The 19,724-nt window shown below is 41.1% G+C and overlaps 1 protein-coding gene across 1 annotated transcript in view; it reads right to left on the bottom strand.

Moving 5' to 3' along the window:
• The window catches only part of SLC16A10 (solute carrier family 16 member 10), a 38,977-nt gene extending 19,874 nt beyond the window's left edge, over positions 1-19,103 (bottom strand). The window contains exons 1-2 of the mRNA XM_035109080.3: positions 18,172-19,103; positions 566-710 (exon numbers count right to left, since the gene is read on the bottom strand). Coding sequence (XP_034964971.1) covers positions 566-710; positions 18,172-18,595 — 569 coding nt within the window. The 5' untranslated portion in view covers positions 18,596-19,103. The remainder of the gene's footprint in view (positions 1-565; positions 711-18,171) is intronic.
• Between the last annotated feature and the right edge of the window lie 621 nt (positions 19,104-19,724).

The raw sequence follows: 19,724 nt of genomic DNA, 5'->3' as shown, positions 1-19,724 counted from the left end.
CAGAACCATAGGCAAGAAACTTAGACATTCTTATAAAAGATTACTTAAGTAATCTATGTGAAATGATTTAACCCTCCAAGGTACTATATAAATGGCAACTATCACTCTTTTATGTTAATTACTTCTGATCCACTTGGTCTGTTTAGAAAATCATAAGGCCACAGAATACCTAAGTATATATTTTTTTACATTTAAATTTTGTGAGTGGACACTTGAACTTTACTTTCTTGCTTTCCTCCTGGACATATTGAGCTTAATACTTGATTATCATAGATGACAGTTTAATACTCGAAAGGCTGCCTTTCAAATATTTTGTAGCACATAATACTGCCTTGTCTATGTCAGAAGAGAGGTGCAGCATAACCCACCATGCCATGTGCTCACTACCTATAAAGAATGTATGGTAAAGTCTGCAAATTAAAGCTATGTAGTGGTGGTATCTTCAGGATATATGATCAGGATGCCAGGAGGTATCATTTGGTCTGTCAGCCAAAGTGGTCTAAATTAAGATACACTGCCAAAGGCCATGATCATTCAGAAAAGTCAGTGGAATGTGTATTCTTACCTTACAAATGAGCTTGACAAAAGCCCAACAAGTGCCACTGCTGCTCCAACAACAGCTACTATACGACAGCCAAATAGGTTGGTAAATACACTGACTATGGGAGAACAGAAGAAGATCATTCCCATGGATAGGGAACCAACCCAAGCTGTGGAAAAGATTAAGAATATAATAGTTAACTTAATACGGCAGATTTCATTACATGACAAAATAGCATATAGTGCAATTACTGTATAACTAGTTTTAAAGCAGGCATGTCCAACAGGTAGATTGTGATCTACTGGTAGATCACTGGACGTCTGCGGTAGATCACTGGTAGATCATTGGCTCCCCCCCCCCAAAGAAGCTGAACAACTGTGGCTCCCCTAAAAAGCTCAACAACTTTGACCTGAACCTCCAAAAAGGGGATAGATCACTGCCATTTTTTAACTCTGTGAGTAGATCGCAGTCTCTTGGGAGTTTGGCCACCCCTGTTTTAAAGGAACACTAACCAGCATTTTGTTTAACCAACAGTTTGAAAAGCCTCAGGAAAACTTCAAGCTGAACTCTGGGTACTGTTGTGCAAACTAACAGCATAAGAAGAACCTGCTGGATCAGGCCAATGGCCCATCTAGTGCAGCATGTTGTTCTCACGGTGGCCAACCAGATGCCTGTGGGAAACCTTCAAGCAGGACCAGAGCACTCTCCCAACTTGTGATTCCCCAGCAACTGGAATTATAGGCATATTATATGAGCAGTCTTGAGAAATTATGTTAAATTATATTAAAAATTGTATTCTACAAAAACAGAAGACTGTATGATAGAAGTTGCTAGTCAATGCAGACAATACTGGGCTAGATGGTCTGACCCAATATAAAGCAGCTTCCTATGCTAACTCCCATCACCCCCAACCACTGACCACACTGACTAGGCCTGACAGGAGTTGCAATCTCTCACACCTTCATCACTTCCCTAGCAATAGGAATTTCTTTCCCACTTACTGACATAATTTCAGCAACCACATCAGTGATAAAAAGCACACTATTTTATAGATCTAGTGTATGTCCTCTGAGGCCTATAGCCATCAATCTTCCAATACTGTATTCCCTTTCACTCCCACTGTTTAATCATTCTATTTTGTCTCCAATTAAATTAAGGTAGTAAACTCGGAGGCTTGGGTCCTAACCTTGCTCCAACCAGTGGGAAGACAACCAATGGCGTGCAGTGAAATTTTAAACAGGGGGAAAGTTAGGGCCAGAGACGCCAGCTTGTGAGAGATATTGGGGGGGGGTGTGCGAAGTCACGCATGTGAGCATAACGCTTCCCTCCCTAAGTCAGGCAGAAGCTTCATGGACTTTGGGAAGGAGGCTCCATGCTTTAATACTCTAATTTACTGGGAACATTTGCTGATCGCACACCACTGGAGGCAACATTTGTCAATTCCCCATGCAGCCCTTACACTCACTGACAAAACAGGCTCCAGAGGGCTTGGGGAAACTGGCAAATGTAGTCTCTTCCCTGGTTCTTTCTTCTGTAGATGGAAAAATCCCTTCTGTTAGCAGAAGGCTACATTTGGATCCTGCCCAGTAAGAATGATGCAATATTAAAGCTGTGTGTTTGCATTATAAAGCAGCTGCATAAAACTCCACTAATCTAGATGCTGGACAGTGAGTGTGCTTGTGTTAATAGGGCATTCTAAATGATAGTTTCAAGTGCAAGGTTTGGAAGTGCAATTCCTGCAGTCCTGCTCCCTGGGGTGCTTACATCCTCACTTGCAGAACTGATATGCAGCAGATGGGGTGAGGCAGAAGATATGGTCCAGCCTTTCCCTGGGATTGTTCTAGTGCCCTCAACAAGTAGTACAGGAAACTGTCTTAATTATGCTCAATGTTCATCAGAAAAAGATGCCTTATTTAGGCTTTATGGTGGAAACATCTTAAATATCTACTGAAAATGTTGTTCCACATACTTCCCAATCATGACCACCAGAGGGTGTAGAGAAAAATAGGTTTGAGTCCTTTGGGGCCTGAATTTCAGCTGACAGCTAACTGGAGTTGTGAAGGCCAGCATGTACAAGTTGGATCCTTGCCCAAGAATTTTATGAATTATTATTTTTTGCCAGAATTGGTAATGCTTTCTTTAGAAAGGGTTGGCTTCTCAGAGGTTGAAGAAGGCAATGATTTGTCTACTCTTAAATAAACATTTTTTTAAAGATAAGGGCAGTCAAATCAATCTAGAGCCTGTTTTCAACCTCCCTTTCTCAAAATGATTTGAGTACAAGATAACACAGCAACTCCAAACATTCCTGAGTTATGTGTTTTTGCTTCAGCTTTTTCAATGTGCCAGAAACTGCTTGATACATGATCTACTAGGGAGGACCAAGGGAAATACTTCCCTCTAAATTTTGTTCGACTTCTCAACAACATTTGATATGGCAGGCCAAAATATTTCTTTTAGCTCCATTACAAAATTTGGCTGGTGCTTGAAGGGCTGCAACCCAGTAAGACGAAGAGTTTCATTACTGAGAACAGTGTTAGCAACCTGGGACTAACCAAGGTGCCTTAAGTGCCAATGCTTAACATCTACGGTATGTCAAGTTACCAAGCAAGTTCAGAAGCTTTGGGGTTGACTGTCATCAGAAGATGACACCCAGGTCTATATTTCTTCAGAGAAGCAATCTCTGCCCTAAAATTGAATCCATACAAGACAAAAATTATATTAGTGGAAGCATTTCTACCCTGGAGAGGAGCAGTTTTATCTACGATAGGGTGCTGTTGCCTGAGCAGGTGAATGGGTTACTGTTGTATTCAGGCCTGCTTAAGATAGATACTCTCCCACATTCCAAGTACTGTACTGTAGCTCAGAACTTGCTACACTAATCAATACTTCTGCAACTTCCAGTAGAGATGTCCTTGAAAGCTTCAAGTAATGCAAATGCAGCAAGTCTTCCATCAAAAGTCATGTCCATATTTAACCTGTTCTGCTCTAGTTACATTGGTTACCAGTTTGCTTCCAAGTTCAATGATTATTTAAAGCCCTTCACAGCTGGAACTCACAAATCTGAAAAACCAAATCTATTCCCCATAAGATCTGACTAATCAGCATTGTTTGCTGCTCTGTCTTAAAAAAGTAAGGATGACACAACTAGAACTAGAATCCTTGCAGAAGTGTTTCCAAAGCTTTGGAAACTTCTGCTTAAGCAAATATGAAAAATAACATCCTTGCTGGGATTTTAGAGAAACTGTAATACATTTTCCTGCAAGATTTTGGTTGATTTTGCCTTGTTGCTATGACCACTGTGTTACTACTGAATTATTTTTAAAATAGGTTTGTTTTATTCATTACTTTGACAAAAAAGTGTTTTATATCTTACCACAAAAAAGTGCCCACAAATTTTTGCCTTTGTGTTTTAGACCAAAACTTGATCAAAATTTGATGCAGTTCAGTATATGTACCACATCAGGAAGAAGTGGTAAAAACAGTTTAGAACACCAATATAACTTGCCCAATATGGCAAATTTTTGTTTGCCATTCTGAGTACAGCAGTATACTTAAATGTTTAAATAAATATTTAGCATTAAAATGTGAGTTCAGCTCAGCTCCACTGGCAGAGCTTCAAGATAACAAGCAAATTTGGCAGCAGGGCAAGGAGGCCAGGGCTGACTACCTTTTTGAAATTCCCAACTCCTAAGTAAGTAAAGTCAAGTACAAATATAGATATCTAGGTAAGCAGCCAGCAGCATATACTCCAACATTTCTCCTATAAAAATAGGGAAGTCCTAAGGAAAAGCAGGACATTCCTGGATCAAATCAGAAACCAGGACGGCTTCTGTAAATCCGGGATGGTCCCTGGAAAATAGGGGCACTTGTAGGGGCAGCAGCAGGGTTGTGGAGCCTCTCCACTTTACTATTATTTCACATGGATTACCATTTGCCTACTTTTCTATTGTGTAGTCACAACAGCATACAATTTAGCACCCAGATACAACTTTTGGCTACAACTGTAATTTTTTTTAGAAAGACTACATGCATAACAACAAAATCTAGATTTCTAGAATAGCGAATAGACAAGCTGAAGCTAGAGATTATAGTGTTGGAGAAAGATGGTGGAATTTATTAAGCAGAGGTTGAGATATGTTATGCAGATATCAAAATCTGATATATAGCTATTGAATTATGGTTTGTTAAATAAGGATTACAAGAAAGAGGAAGGATAATCTAGAGCATGAGTAGGCAAACTAAGGTGCGGGGGCCAGATCTGGCCAAATTGTCTTCTAAATCTGGCCCGCGGATGGTCCAGGAATCAGCATGTTTTTACATGAGTAGAATGTGTGATTTTATTTAAAATGCATCTCTGGGTTATTTGTGGGGCATAGGAATTCGTTCATTTCCTCCCCCAACAAATATAGTCTGGCCCCCCACAAGGTCTGAGGGACAGCCCCCTGCTGAAAAAGTTTGCTGACCCCTGATCTCCCGTGTTTCTCTGAAAATAAGACACCGTCTTATATTTATTTTTCCTCAAAAAAAAAAAACCACACTATGGCTTATTTTCAGGGGATGTCTTATTTTTTTCCTCCTCCTCCTCCTGCCATGGCCAGCATTGCTGCTGCACCCATCACTATGTCTTATTTTCGGGGTATGGCTTATATTCCTTGAATGCTTAAAAATCCTGCTACGGCTTATTTTATGGCTACGTCTTATTTTCGGAGAAACAGGGTAGAGTCTGTCCTGGATTTCACTTCCCCTAAAACCATTACTTCAATTTACTCCATTGTGGTAAAGCATAATGGGGTGAAATACTAAACAGATGTTTGTCTGCAGAATGATTGACAATAACAATAGTTGCTCAATCTGTACTTTCCACATTATTTTTAATACCGTAGTACATTCAAACCTGAGCCATGGTTTAACTGTAAAGCATAGTTACAAATTATCAATAAAGACCTAGGAAGTTTATAAAAATTAATTAAAGTAACAGCAGCCAGAAATTAACAGCAGAAATTAACAGCAGATTAAATCATATTCTTATTGCAGACATTTATTGGAAGTAATTTATGTCATTTTATTGAGGTCTGCTAAACATTACAGTATCTCCCTCACATTAGCCAACACACAATGAAATGCCTGAGGCAAGCTCCAGCTGCTTTCTTGCTTCAAGTGGAGGGAGGAAAAGCAGAGTGCAGGAAGCTGTATCAGGAAAGACCATGTGCCCTTAAGCTCTTTTCAGACTTTGGGTCAAAGCATAGCCAAAAAAAAAAAAAAACCCTGGCTGCAATGTACCTTAAAAGGTGCCTAAAAAGAAACAAGCTGCTTCAGTTAAACACTTAGCACTGTAACAGGTCAGCAGAGCCTGAGGCCTGTTGTTTGCTAATCAGACAGGAAGGACTTGACTGGGAGCAGAGGTGAAGGGTCTCCCCTTCTGAGATAACTTGGCTTGGTGGAGTGTGAGTGGCTCCAATACATGTCCTCTGAAGTTTGATTCATACCCATTTTACTTTTTCTGATAAGAATAATAATTAATAATAATTTATTATTTATACCCCGGGCATCTGGCTGGGTTTCAGAACCCTTACCCATTTTTAAAAAAGGTATAAACCCTTAGGCATGGTAATCCATTTTCCAGGCCCCAACTTAGAACTTGTTTTACTTAGCTGAAAATACTCTGGGTAAAAAGACATAATCTGTCATTGAGACAGAAACAAAGCAAGCCCCTTTGAGGCTGTGATCTCCTTGCTTAGTGCCACCTGCCAATTCACATTTCAGCACTGTGACTAAATTAATGATGACCCAAAATAGTCAAACTGAAGGGATGGGATATGACAATATGCTAAGCTACCTGGACTCAGCTTGAAGGCATCCATACTAGGGATAGCCTATGCTTCGTATTGCTCCCTCACCAGGACTAGCCCAGGTGCTATTGCTGCCATCTGAAAGGCATAGCTGCCAAGTCTCCAGTTTTTTTGTGGGAAACCCCTGGATTTTAGTCCATTTCCCACTGTTATCCCGAATAGAAAAAAATCCTGTAAATCCCCTGACTTCCTACCTGCCAGGGAGGCTCCTTCTGTGCATGTCTGGACATGCGTCGAAGTGACTTCCAGTGCCACACCGCTGCTGATCCTGGATTTTCCAATGGGAGACTTGGCAGCTATGCTGAAAGGAGGATGCTTCTTGCCTAAGGATACAGGATTGTACTCCTTTTGGGGGGGGGATAGGCAGAGAGTAAATCTCTTAATGTCAAGCCTGGCTTTCTTCTTTGCACAGAAGAGCTGGCCCAGCTGCCAGCCAACAAAAATACATTTTCTGTGCAAGAACTGTGTGTGTGTTTCTGCTTGCCAGAAGCCAATGTGGAGGTACACTCCATGCAGCCAGTTCCACTGTTCTCCTTCATAGGGAATGCGGCAGATACGTGGCAGAAACTTCCTTCAACAGGGGACAGAAACTGCTGGCTGACAATAAAGGGCTTCTCTTCCTTCTCCTTTAGCGTGAATGATGAGTGTATCTATTTGCAACAACAGACTGCTGATTCAGTGGAAGGGGTCTAGAGAGATTCTCCAAACTTAACAATGGGTAAAAGTTGGCATCTAATCAGATTACCCATGTAACATTTCCCCATGGTTGCTGGCTGACCAGAGATAGATTAGGTTCCCTCCAACTGAAGCTATGTTGGAGTCTGATTTAATTGCCAGGACTCCAACCTTGCAAACTCTCAACTTGCATGTGCTAAGGGACATTAATGTAGATTATGTCCTGCTAGTCACTTTGCTAGGCACGGAGCTGGGCTGCCAAGAACAAGAGGTTGTCCTTTCCCAGACTGTTGCCCAAGTAGGCATGAAGAAAGAAAGGTGGTGCAGAATGCCATCTCTTACTTTTCTGAAGCACCTTGATGATGACCACTGAAGGAGGGAACAGAGCACTAAACCTGAGGGGCTGAAATAACTCCTTGAAACTATAGGCAGCTGGCCCCTGCTTAACAGGGAGAAGTTGGGTGCTACATGTGGGGAGCTATGAGAGGGTCTTCTCACTACCCGATGTGGTTGTCCCGCACCACCACCACCAAAAGAAGGCTGTATGGATCTATGATCCACAGAGCATTGGGCATTACCACTAATGCCTAGTGCTCTTAACAACATTTCCCCCCACTACTTCTTTCTCACTTTTTGTAAGCTACTTCAAAGCAGTAGCTCAGGAGCAACAGAGCCATCCTGATATTCTCTGGAAGGCAGAACCCAAAACAAGATTTCTACTCTCCTTTAAGGAAAAAGTGTCTTTCTATTCACCCGGTCTTATTTTTCAATAGAAGTTACGGTAATTCTTTGATGTATGCTCCATTCCTTCTGACTGAGAAGAATACACTCATCTGCTCTAACAGTACAATCCAGACTACAGCTCTGCTGCTGCTCTCCTGTACTGCGTGTTACATACAAAAGATCATCACAGAAATGTGCTTGTAATATCAGTGAATAAAGCAAGTCACAGAGGAAAGACAAACAACTTCAGGGTCAACACAGTCCTTTGATTTCTATTTCTCACCACTTGGAAGTAACAGATGACAAGTTATATACTTGTTGCTTTGTAACTATCCCTTCTTAGTCAATGACATTAAAAGTTTTTTAACACAATGTTTCAAACTTCATATATGAAATGTGCATGCAAACAATTGCTACTAGAAGAAGCAGATTGACAGTTTACGTAGCTACAAGTGTATCACATTTGTATTACATTAGAAACACATACTGTACAGTTCAATATAAACCATTTTATATTTATTAGGTTGGAACAAGTATGGATGTTTACAGTTTCTATTACATTGTATTTGTCTAACCCTTTAGCAGGTATTATTTGATAAATTAATTTTATAATGAGAATTACAGTGATATGATTTATAGGTTGTTTTGTAGCTTGCCAGAATAGCTGTTGGAATTATTTTATTTCTTCATTACACATAATTAGCAACCTTGCAATTTTCTACCTTGTAATTTTCAATGAAAAGCTTAACAATTATCCCTAATAGGCTCTAGGTTTATAAGAAGACAGATACACATTCGGCTAGAACAGAACAGTACATTTTGTTTCAGAAGAACAGGAATGCCCAGAGGCAAATTTCAAGTCTATGGCCTTTTAACTTGCTTTTATTTATTTATTATTATTTCAGAAATGTATAGACTGCTTGATCGTAAAGAAACAAAAACTGAAAGCGATTTACAAATAGATAAAACAATAAAATAAACAGTACTTTAAAGCATACAAATGTTAAAATACTAAAACAAATTAAAATTACCTAAACTTTCTAAGCATCTGAGTAGGCTTGTATGAACAAGAATATGCCTCCAGCCATTAGTCCTAGAGAGTTTAATGCAAATTTATTTATTAAAATTATATCCTACTTTGGGCTCCTCTTGGAAGATGGGCAGGACAAATTTTAATAAATAAATAAATGCAATAATCAAACATTACCTAGCTCCCATGCAAAGCACCTGAAAATAGTAGTGAAACTGACAAGCTTCATCATCACCTCTAGAGCAAGTCTGGAGAAGCACCTTCACCACAGAGTTAAGCTAGGTTTAACTCTAACCCATTAGCACTTTTACAGTTGATCTTTGATGTCTCACACATTCATTCATGTTTTTGCAAGATATTGCAAATAACTACATTATATTGCATCATCCTCCAAGGAACTCAAAGAAGCATACATGGTTCTCTATGCCCCCATTTTACCTCACAACAACTTTGTGAGGTAGGCAAGGGCTCATTGGAGGCTGGTTTATTACAATGAATTAGGCACTGCCCACCACCCTCAGGTCTGCCCTCAGGTAGCCCCATCTCCCTGTCAGCTTTCTCCTCCTTAAGACTTTGTTGCCCTTGTAGAATTCAGCAGGGAGGAAGATGAGGGGGAAATGAGGACAAAATGAGAATTATTTGGCTCTCCTGTCGTAGGTTTTGGCTCCACTAATGGTTGGTCTCCCTGCATTCCATCATGGGCCTCCCTAGTCCTACACGAACACTCTTAGGGTCAGATTCATGTACCTAGCACAAGCCAGCACAAAGACTCTGGCTAGTGCAAAGGCTTTTTCCCATTTCCTCCCCCCGCCATGCCTCCTGAATATCTGCTCTGGAGGGTTGGGAGAATCCCCAGAACAGCACACACAGAGGCAAGAGCGAAGAGGAAAGCCCTGATGGAACAATCTCCTAGTGCCACATTGAATTCTACCCTTAATCATCATTCAGGCTTCCTGTGTATGCAACGGTATTTAATGAATAGCAAATACAATAGGGTTTTTTTGTGTGTTTTTTTACATCCAACTACCAATGATTTTTACAACAGAAATTTAATTAAAATAAATAGAAGGGATGGGGTCTGCAATATCTATCCAGGTTGAAAAATGAATATGCCGCATTATCACAGCATCCTTAACAAACACAAATCCTTTTATGGTATCCTTTTAAAACAGATAAATTTCTGTGGAGAAGTAGTTGTCATTGAGAGAAGAATTAAGGAGAAAACCAAGGTGATAAGCACAACAAAGGCCCTAACCTTGAATGGGAGGCCAAAGGCCTTTCAAATAATTTATATAGAGTTATGCCATTGCCTCCCTATAGCATAATTTATTAAGCACCAATACATGCAACTACTGCGTAAAATATTATAAAAAATATTTCTGTACAACAAGAATGTGGTTTCTTTCTTTTTAAACTGCAGGAGAAGCTCTGCAATGAGTGTGAAGGGGAGTGACTGCTTTAGTCTCTTGGCACCAAATTTAGAAATGCCGAATTATGGAATGCAATGCCTTGACAATTAATACTGTAATGAGGAACACAATTGCTCCTCATTTAGTCATTATTTAATCTACCCATTACTTACACAATGCAATTTTTAAAATAGTTTGAGCCACTTGTATGTAAAAACTCATGCTGGGTAAAGCATAAAACAGAAATATCCCAAGAATCCTCCACTTTCAACACAAGATGGGATACTGCTAACATCTAACACTTACTGTGATTACCATGATTAGTTCATACATATGCTTTTTTAAAAAGTTTAAACATACTTGGAGAGTGAGTGCTTCTGTGCATCCTTTTTACAGATGAAAGGGATTGCATAGCATCAGGGCTCAAGATTAGTCATACTCAGAACAGACCAACTGATATCAATGGACTTATTTGGTCTACTCCAAGTATGACTGTTATAATCCAGTCTTAAATAGCTAATAATTCACTAGTTAACTCACTAGTTAATGACACTTCCAGTCAAAGTTACCTGAACTCTCCACTACCCTTGTTTGTGAAATATTCTCCCATGATTAAAAATGGCACTGTGTCCCCATTTAAGGGTTCAGTATCCAAGTTCCTGGGTAAGAAGAAATAAGGCCAAACTGTTATTCGCACCACAGCATTTCCTGAAAAAGTTTCATACTGGGCTCATTAAGACCAGCTCTGCATGGGTAATTAACTGGAAAAAGTCTGTTTAGTACATATCCTTATTATCTCAATAGCTGCAATGATGAACAGGCAGAAGCATCATAGCCAGACACTGGAGAGATCTGCTAGGAGTGAGCATGGACCACTGGTACCAAATCATATGGGAAACAGTCTTACTATAAAAGCTAACCATCAGACTAAAACTGACACAGGGACAAATAGAAGAGGACGCCTTCACCCCGGTATGGCTCCCTTTCATTACATACACAACCCAAACAAGACAACAACAACAAAAACTGACAGCATACGAATCAATATGGCTAACTTGACACCCAATAGCCCCCCATGCAAACAAATCTCACTGCAAATAAATATTCCCACTCTTCCCCCCCCCCCCCAACTTTATTCTGCATGCAACACTAATACCTCATTTTAAAAAGTTGCAATGGTGAGTGTGAGGACAAAAGAAACCCTAGTTAAAATATGGACAGAGAAAATCAGTAATTGTAATTATCTCAAAGTTTGCTTAGAAAATTAATTGGTTCAGTTTCAGAACTTTCCTGCAGCCTGTTCAGGCTTCAGTCCTAGCCACACTTATCTGGGGGTGGATGTACACACAGGGGGAAAATGCTATAAATAAGTCAGAAATTAGATAGTTCTAACAACAACAACAAAAACTCTATGGGAAAACGCATATAAAAGTTTCCTGCTCTCTGGCACCATCTGGTGTTGCATGTTTATAGCGCATTCAAATCATTGTGGGGTTTTTTTAAACTAATGTAGCTGAGTCCTGGGAATAGGTCCTACGGTATTGTACTTTGTGCCACTTAGTTTTGAATAGATACAGAATTGCACTGACCATGAGTTAGTATACTTGCATTAAGCATCAATCCAATATGGTGTGTATAAATGTTCACATTGTTTTTCTGATGGGAACAACTGAGTGCAGCATTTTCTAAGATGGATAAAAGAACCCTGAATAACAGAACAAAGGCTTGCTTAGAGCAATATATTTGAAAGTGTCATTGACTGCTGTGAAGTACAGAGGCATTAATAGGTAGGAAATGCTTTATTTTAATAGAATAAGCATATCTCACCCAAATGACTCCACTAATGTAATGTGTAGTTTGGCTCTGAAATAGAGGAAGGTCAGCTTGAAAGTCTAAAGTGAAGTGGTGATACTGAGTCAAACCATATACAGTATGCATCTCTACACAAAAGTGAGTCCCATGGTACTCCATGGTATGTAGGTCTTAAACAGAAATAAATCTTATCTCTGAGAGGAAGAGGACATAAAAGCTATTGACACTCTGATGGCTAGTTACAGGAACAGCAAAATGCACAGCTCAGGGAACTAATTAGTAGTTAAATTGGCATTCATGTTTCCTGTCCATGGCTCTGTAAGAAAATCGTTAGAAAAATAAAATGCTGAGTTTGGAGCAAACACACAGAAATTTTATGTAATTATTTTAGAAACAATTGTGAGGTTCTTTGAGAAAGGCATATTGAGTTTGAACCAGTAAACTAGTTTTAGACTTTGACTTGCTTATATGGCAATTTCTATAAATTGTGATAAGTAATATCTGTAACCTTTGAATAACCATTTAAGGTTTGATCATAGTGCAAAGATCTTTCTGTCATAGGAATAGGGAAGCTTCTCAGCAAAAGTGTTTTTCATAGTTTTATTGGATTGTAGGCTAAATTCTAACTGGAACATTCTACTGAATTTTATTTTTTAGTATATCTTTTGTAGCATATTTCCCTGGTTAAATTAAATAATTGAAAGTTCTAGTTGTGCACTCAGAAATTCCTGAGAATTCCAGGATTTATACATTTTAAACTTATGGGAGTGGGGTCAGAATAAGAAATGCAGCAAAGGGGTATGTTCTTTTTAGATTGCAGTGACAACTTCCTTTTAATGCAAAATAGCATCTTAAGGAGATTTTTGCTAAAGAATCTTGGTTCCAATCCTAATGCCTCTTTCATTGTGGCACTAGAGTCATACCTCTGGTTACATTCACTGCGGGTTGCGTACATCATGTGTTACAAACACGCTGAACCCGGAAGTGCCGGAACGGGTTACTTCCGGGTTCGGCAATTCACGCATGCACAGACGTGCCAAATGACATCATGTGCATGCGCAGAAGCACTGAATCACACAGCAAGCATGCACAGATTCAGCGCTTCAGGTTGTGTACTGCTCTGGTTGCATCTGGGGCTCCGGAATAGATCCCATTCGCATCCAGAGGTACCACTGTATTTAAATAAATTAAATTAAACTAATGCCAACATGCAGTTCTCAGTTTTAACCTTGTGGGCAGAATGTGTCTGAGATTTAATGTAGCTTCACTAATGTACCCCCTGATTAAATGAAATGCAGCCACAGTCCTAATTACGGAGCTTTTGTGGACTAGATTCAACTTCATCAGATGTATAAATTACCAAAAGCTTATTCTACCACATGCAAGGCTAATCTGTGGTCCATATCCTGCAAGCCAGAAATGTGGTTTATGTGGTTTGCCAGTCCTGCAGCTTTCTCTCTTAATTTTCACACTGCTGTATTAAGTTAGGAAAGGGGGTGATACAATCCCTCTACCCACTCAAAACACCACCTTTTACATTCCAGAAGGACTCATAGTCAATGTGACCTTCAAGCTGAAAAATGTTAGCCCTCCCTGCTCTACAATTAACTGTTATGGTTGACATCAACTAAGGACATACTCAAAGGACCTACTGAAATCAATGGACATTATTACTTTGATTTCTTTCTCATTCTTGATCATAAGGTTCCAGGGTAGGTGAAATCAATTTTAAAATATAATTAAAATCAGTGATGTTTAAAATTTGTTTTAAACTAATTGAAGTTAATAGACTTAATAAATTTCAGTGGGTCTAATTCAGTGTATGCTTTAGCTAGATCTACAATTCACTATCTTTAAATGTATCATAAGCCTACTGTTTTGCAGCAACAAACTAACAGTTTGTATATATTCTGTTATTGACTCTGCACACTCAAGAAACCGTAATACCTATGGGCACTTCAGAAGCCCATTGATTCCCAACAGCTGCAGATACTCAACTATACCATATGTTCTGGTAGCAAGTTTTTTTATACTCTGCTCTTTACAGAGAAAAGGCAAGGTAAAGCAGAGGAGAAAAATCAAGGAAATGTAAAAACCTTTCAGGTCAAGCAGTCAGTATTTTGTTTCCAGAAAGAAGACTCAGGACCTCAGTACAGAATGAAGAAGATGTGCACACTAGAAGCCTCAAGTGAATACTTTAGCTGTCCTGACAAAAGTCCATCCCACATTTGCTTTGCAATGGAAGAAGCTACTAGTTATCTGAGTGACATTAGATGAGGAAAGGTATATTGACAAGCCACTAGCAGGTCTAGATCTTCTACCAAGTTACTAATCTCTTCTGTTCTTGTTTCACAAAGTCTATAGTCACTCCATCAGTGCTATGGCAGGATCAGTATATCCTGACAATAGCTCAGCTGAAATATGTGCTGCTATCATAATGACAGGAGCACCACAAGTCCAGTAATAAAATGTTTGGTTTAATGCAAACATCTAGTGTCTTGCCTAGCAATTTAACATAGTGATGTAAATTTTATCTTCTATAAGCAATAATTTTAATATTTTCAAGCTACACATCAGATAGCAATATATTTTTCTTACATCCTCCACTAGAAAGCTTTAAATTTATGAAGGTTCTAAAATATGATCCGAGATCCAGAAAGGCCTGTGCATGCACAGAAACCAGCCAAGTCTCCCTACATACAGCAGCCTTTCATGCATCATTGAGAGCTAGTCTACAGGAGTCCAACCTTTGAGTGGTGCAAGTGCCACCATTGCCCATTCCCATGTGCATGCATGCAGTGCTCCGGAACCCAGAGTGGCTCAATAGCCATATTATTATTTTTTCAAAACAAACATGGGAGGGCACATAAGACTCTAATAATTAGACTTTTCTGAATACTTAGCTATTTTTGACAATTCTGAAAACTTTTAGAACTTTCATAAGAATGAAACACACCTCCAGCCCAAGTTAGAGCAATTATCCAAAGATTACTGCTTATTAATTCACTTATCCTCTTCAGTGAGCAAAAATAATGGGGATTAGGTTGTCTTCACCTTTTGTGAAGTTCATGCTCAGTTTCAACCAGATGCTTGCAGTCATGATAATTAATTATAACAGGAAGACATGCTAATTGGATTAAGAGATACATGTATCCATTTTCTTTTCAGCTGGAAGTAGTTGTTTCTCTCAGAGATCGTTAGAATAGACAAATTAATTACCAGGGATTGAAACAAAGTGTGTTCCTTCTATTCTACCTTGGCAGCTTATCCAACTATCAAAGCATTCATCAAAGCTGTAGGAAAAATATATGGGGTTATATCCAAAATGGAAGCTAGTGTGGAAAGCATTTTTGCTTGCACAAGATGGGTTATATATGCTTTTTATTCACCCTTCTAGCTACTTATGTCTCTAGCTACTTATGTTGCACCCAATGTCTGGGTAATTTATGGGATGTGGTTCAGAGGGCTGCAGTAAGCAAGAGAAGATTAGTAAAATTTGGTGTCCTATTTTGTTTAAACAGAACTGCTTTACAAAACCCACTACTAGATGCCATTCATAAGAGCTAAACTTTAAACAGAAGATACCGTATTTCAAACTTTTATTCAGTTTAAGGCAGAGTTGAGATGAAAGAAGCGTGGGTTGAAATCCTATACATATTTACTAAAGTAAACCTCTGCTTCAGATTGGGTTCCAAATTTCCCTCTAGATGTAGTTGTTACATAGTTAATTCAAAGGTTAAGCCAGATGAACAGAAACTTTGTCTACTAGAATAATTTCCCTTCTACATACCAGGAGCTCCCTGAAAGTCTTGGTGCTCAGCAGGAAACAGTCTACAGTTGCTAAAATTTGTTTTGATACAACAGAGAAGCACCTCCCAAGGCCACTATTAATTTAAACAAGATTTGTTCTAGCTGACTATTCTTTTTCAGTTATTATCCAAAAGAAACACACTGTTGATTACAATAGGGGGCAAATTTGAAAGACTGCATGTGTTCAGACGGATTTTATATTGCCAAGATTTCTTGAAGATTGACACTAGTTCAAAACAGCTGTTCAAATAGTTGCAAGTTTTGGATAAGTTAGCAGTTTACATGGACATTTCTGATTCACATTTATTTAAGTTAAATGACACTAAATCTGTTAAAAGTGTTTTGCACATAAGTAGCATTATCACAATAAATCAGAAAAGTTCATTTATATTTTAAGTTGGACCACAGAAACCAATTTCTGCTACAAACTTAGTGGCTAGTCTTGTAAAATTTGCTTTTCAGTCTCAGCTCGCACATCTGTGAAACAGATTAGGAGAAACCTGCATTCAGAGTTACTGCAAAGGTGAGAAAATAATTATTTTAAACAGTCCAATAGAAAAGTCTGAATAAGAGGAGACTGAGAAGAAACATGATAGCCATCTTCAAATATCTAAAGGGATGGAACATGGAGCAAGCTTGTTTTCTCCTGCTCTGGAGGGTAGGATCTGAATCAATGGATTCAAGTTACAAGAAAGAAGATTCCAACAAAACATCCAGACAACCTTTCTGACAGTAAGACCTCTTGGACAGTGGAAAAGACTCCCTCAGGAGACAGTAGACTCTCATTATATGGGGTATTTTAAGCAGAGGTTGGATGGCCATCTGTCATGTATGCTTTGCAGGTAATTGGACTAGATGGCCCACAGGATCCCTTCCAACTTTATATTTCTATGATTCTATGAGTATTGTTGTTCTGCTGGTTACAAATCCTTAGCCAAACCTTTAAACCCAATTCTGTTTAATTTTCTTTCTTTCAGGAAACAGAATCTACAAACTCTTGCACAAGCTAGACAGAAAAAGAGGGTGAAGGAGATACAGACATAAAAAAGTGTAAAGATATGCATGCTGGCACATGGGGTCTGAACTGGCAGTGACTGACCAGGAACAAGACCTCGGGTTTGTAGTAGATAGCTTGATGGAAATGAATAACTACCATGCAGTAGCTGTGAAAATTATTAGGAAAGGAATTGAAAATAAAACTCCTAATATCATAACACCATTGTACAAATTTGCTGTACAACTGCATTTGTAATATTGTGTAATAAAGAAGGATATTGTAGAATTGGAAAAGGTTCAGAAAAGTGTGACCAACATGACCCTTAAAAGGGAATAAAGCAACACCCATGTGAGGAAAAGTTGCAATCTTTGGAACTTTTTAGTTTAGAGAAAAAGCAAGTAATAGAAGTTTGTAAAAGTATGCATGGCATGGAGAGAGCGAAAAAATTTCTCCCTCTCATAGCACTAGAACTCATGGGGATCAACGAAGCTGATGTTGGAAAATTCAGGACAACTGGTAAAAGAAAGTTCTTCTTCATACAGTGCTTAGTTAAAACAATGGAACTCTGCTCCCACAGGAGGCAGTGATGGCCACCCACTTGGATGGCTTTAAAAGAGGAAATATTCATGGAGAATATGGCTCTCAATGGCTACTAACAGTGATGACAATGCTCTGCTTCCATGATCAGAGGTAGCAATGCTTCTGAACACCAGTTGCTTGCAGGTTTCCCACAGGCGTCTGGATGGCCACTATGAGAACAGGATGCTGGACTAGGTGGGCCACTGGCTTGATTCAGCAGGGCCCTTCTTATGATTTTTTTTAAAGGACATCACGCATAGTCCCAGAACAATGAGAAGCAGGGCAGAAACTTCCCCCAAATAAAGTGGGCAGATTCTGCACATACACAGCAGTAACTGCAAAACCTTAAGGGTCTGGTGACTTCTGTTTCAGTGTGACTGAAGTGTGCATGCACACGAAAGCTCATACCAATGACAAACTTAGTTGGTCTCTAAGGTGCCACTGGAACTTCTGGAAGGAAGTTTTTTTTATTTTGCAAAACCTTAGCGCCTGCTCCTCCTTCACCCAGCCCGCCCACCAATTCGGAGGTTTTGTCCTGTGCACCAAAAACGAATGGGTGATTTTCAATCTAAACACAAGCCACCTTCGCCCATAAGTGCTCCTGCCCAGTCTCTCCCTCTCCCTATCACCTCCCTATCTCTCTGAGCGCAAAAGCAGGAGCCCCGATTCAGAGGCGGTTGTGTGTGGGGGGGGGGTTCATCCATTCCCGCACCTCCCGCCTTCCCCTCCCCCCCGCACTCGCTCACCTGTCTTGAACGTCAACTTCGGGTCGTTGGGGTCTCCGAACTCCTTGAGCATGGCTTTGAAGAGGACCCCGCACGAGTTCTGGATGCCGAACACGGCACCGTTGCACCACATGGAGGCCAGCATGACCACCCACCCCCAGCCGCCCTCGGGGGGCTCGAACGGCGCCTCGCCTCCCTTCGGCGGCGGCGTGGGCGGCATCTGCAGCTTCTTCTCCGGGGGGCTCCCGGCCGCCGCGAACGCCGTCACCGGGGGCGGCTCCCCGGCGGCTGCCTCCAGCGAGGAGAGCAGCGCCTGCTGCGAGCACCACTCGCCACCGTTCTCCTGCTTCGGCTCTTCGCCTAGCGCCTCGCCCTCCTCGAAGGGGGCCACGGGGGCGGCCGGGACGGCGTCTCCCGCTCCCACCTCCTCGCTGACGGGAGACATCGCAGCAGCCCGCCGGCGGGAGCTACGCGGAGGAAAGGAAAGGCGGCTGAGGCGGCCTCACGCGGCTGCTCGCTCCCTCGCTCTGCCCCTCTCTCTCGCTCCTTCGCTCTGCCTCACAGGAGCCCAACCGCCGCCGTCTCTCGCTCCCTTCCTTAGCTCCGCCGAGGCAACGCGATCATCTCTCTCGAAACAGGAACGGGAATGAGCGGGTGCGGGGGGGGGGGTGTATCAAACTTCTCGACGGAAAAATAAACTCAGCGCTTTGAAAACGTATATATAGAGTATATACAAATAGATCTATATAATTCCCCAGTATAAAATTCTCCCTCACAAACCGGCCCCTGAGGGTGGTAAATTCGCTCAAGGCGCCTTCAGGTTATTTTAAAGGGGTAACTCCCCACCCCTCACCCACCCCGCGCGCGCCCCACTAAGGGGCGTGGCTGTCAAAGGGACGTGCTCCCTCACCGCCACCTTCCCCGTCCCCCGTCCCCCTAATCCTCAGGTTCTCACTGGCTACTTGGCGGTGAAGCCCCGCCCTCTCCGTGGGCCGCAGCGGATGGCTGGGAGGGTGGAGCAGGAGAGAAAAGTACAGCGTGCCAGTGGATGAGGAAACTGACTCCAGCCTTACAGCGACGTTCGGGAGAGAACATGCCTGTTGGCGCGCTTGCGCGCGTGCCGAGCCATAAGTCAACAGTTAACGACCACCCATGGAAGGCGGTTGGTGGAAGGCGGCGGCAGCAGCGAAGGGAGCTGCTTCCCTCCCTCCGAAGGCACAATTTGGCGCGTGGGGAGGGGGGCGGGCAAAGTGAGAAGGCAACGTCCCCATCAGCTTTGCGACAGAGTTCATAGAGAGAGATATATATGAAAACACATACACTTCTATACTGTATATAAAACGTAAAATATATAAAGAGCGGCCCCAGAGGCTGGTACCGTAACACACAAAGCAAGGTGTGTGCCTGTGACGTCAGTCGCCTCCCCAAAGTCAGCGACATACTTTGCTGGCAGGGCGACAGGGAAACAAAGGTTCTGCCAAGGTACAGGACAAAGGGGCAAACCTTTTTCCCAGAGTTCAATTGCTTACATATGGGAACACAGATCCAATAAGAAAAAGAGGAAAATATGTTTG

Source organism: Zootoca vivipara, chromosome 3, assembly GCF_965207765.1.
Source record: "Zootoca vivipara chromosome 3, rZooViv2.hap1.1, whole genome shotgun sequence".
Taxonomy (NCBI): Eukaryota; Metazoa; Chordata; class Lepidosauria; order Squamata; family Lacertidae; genus Zootoca; species Zootoca vivipara.
This window is presented reverse-complemented; position numbering and strand designations above follow the sequence as displayed.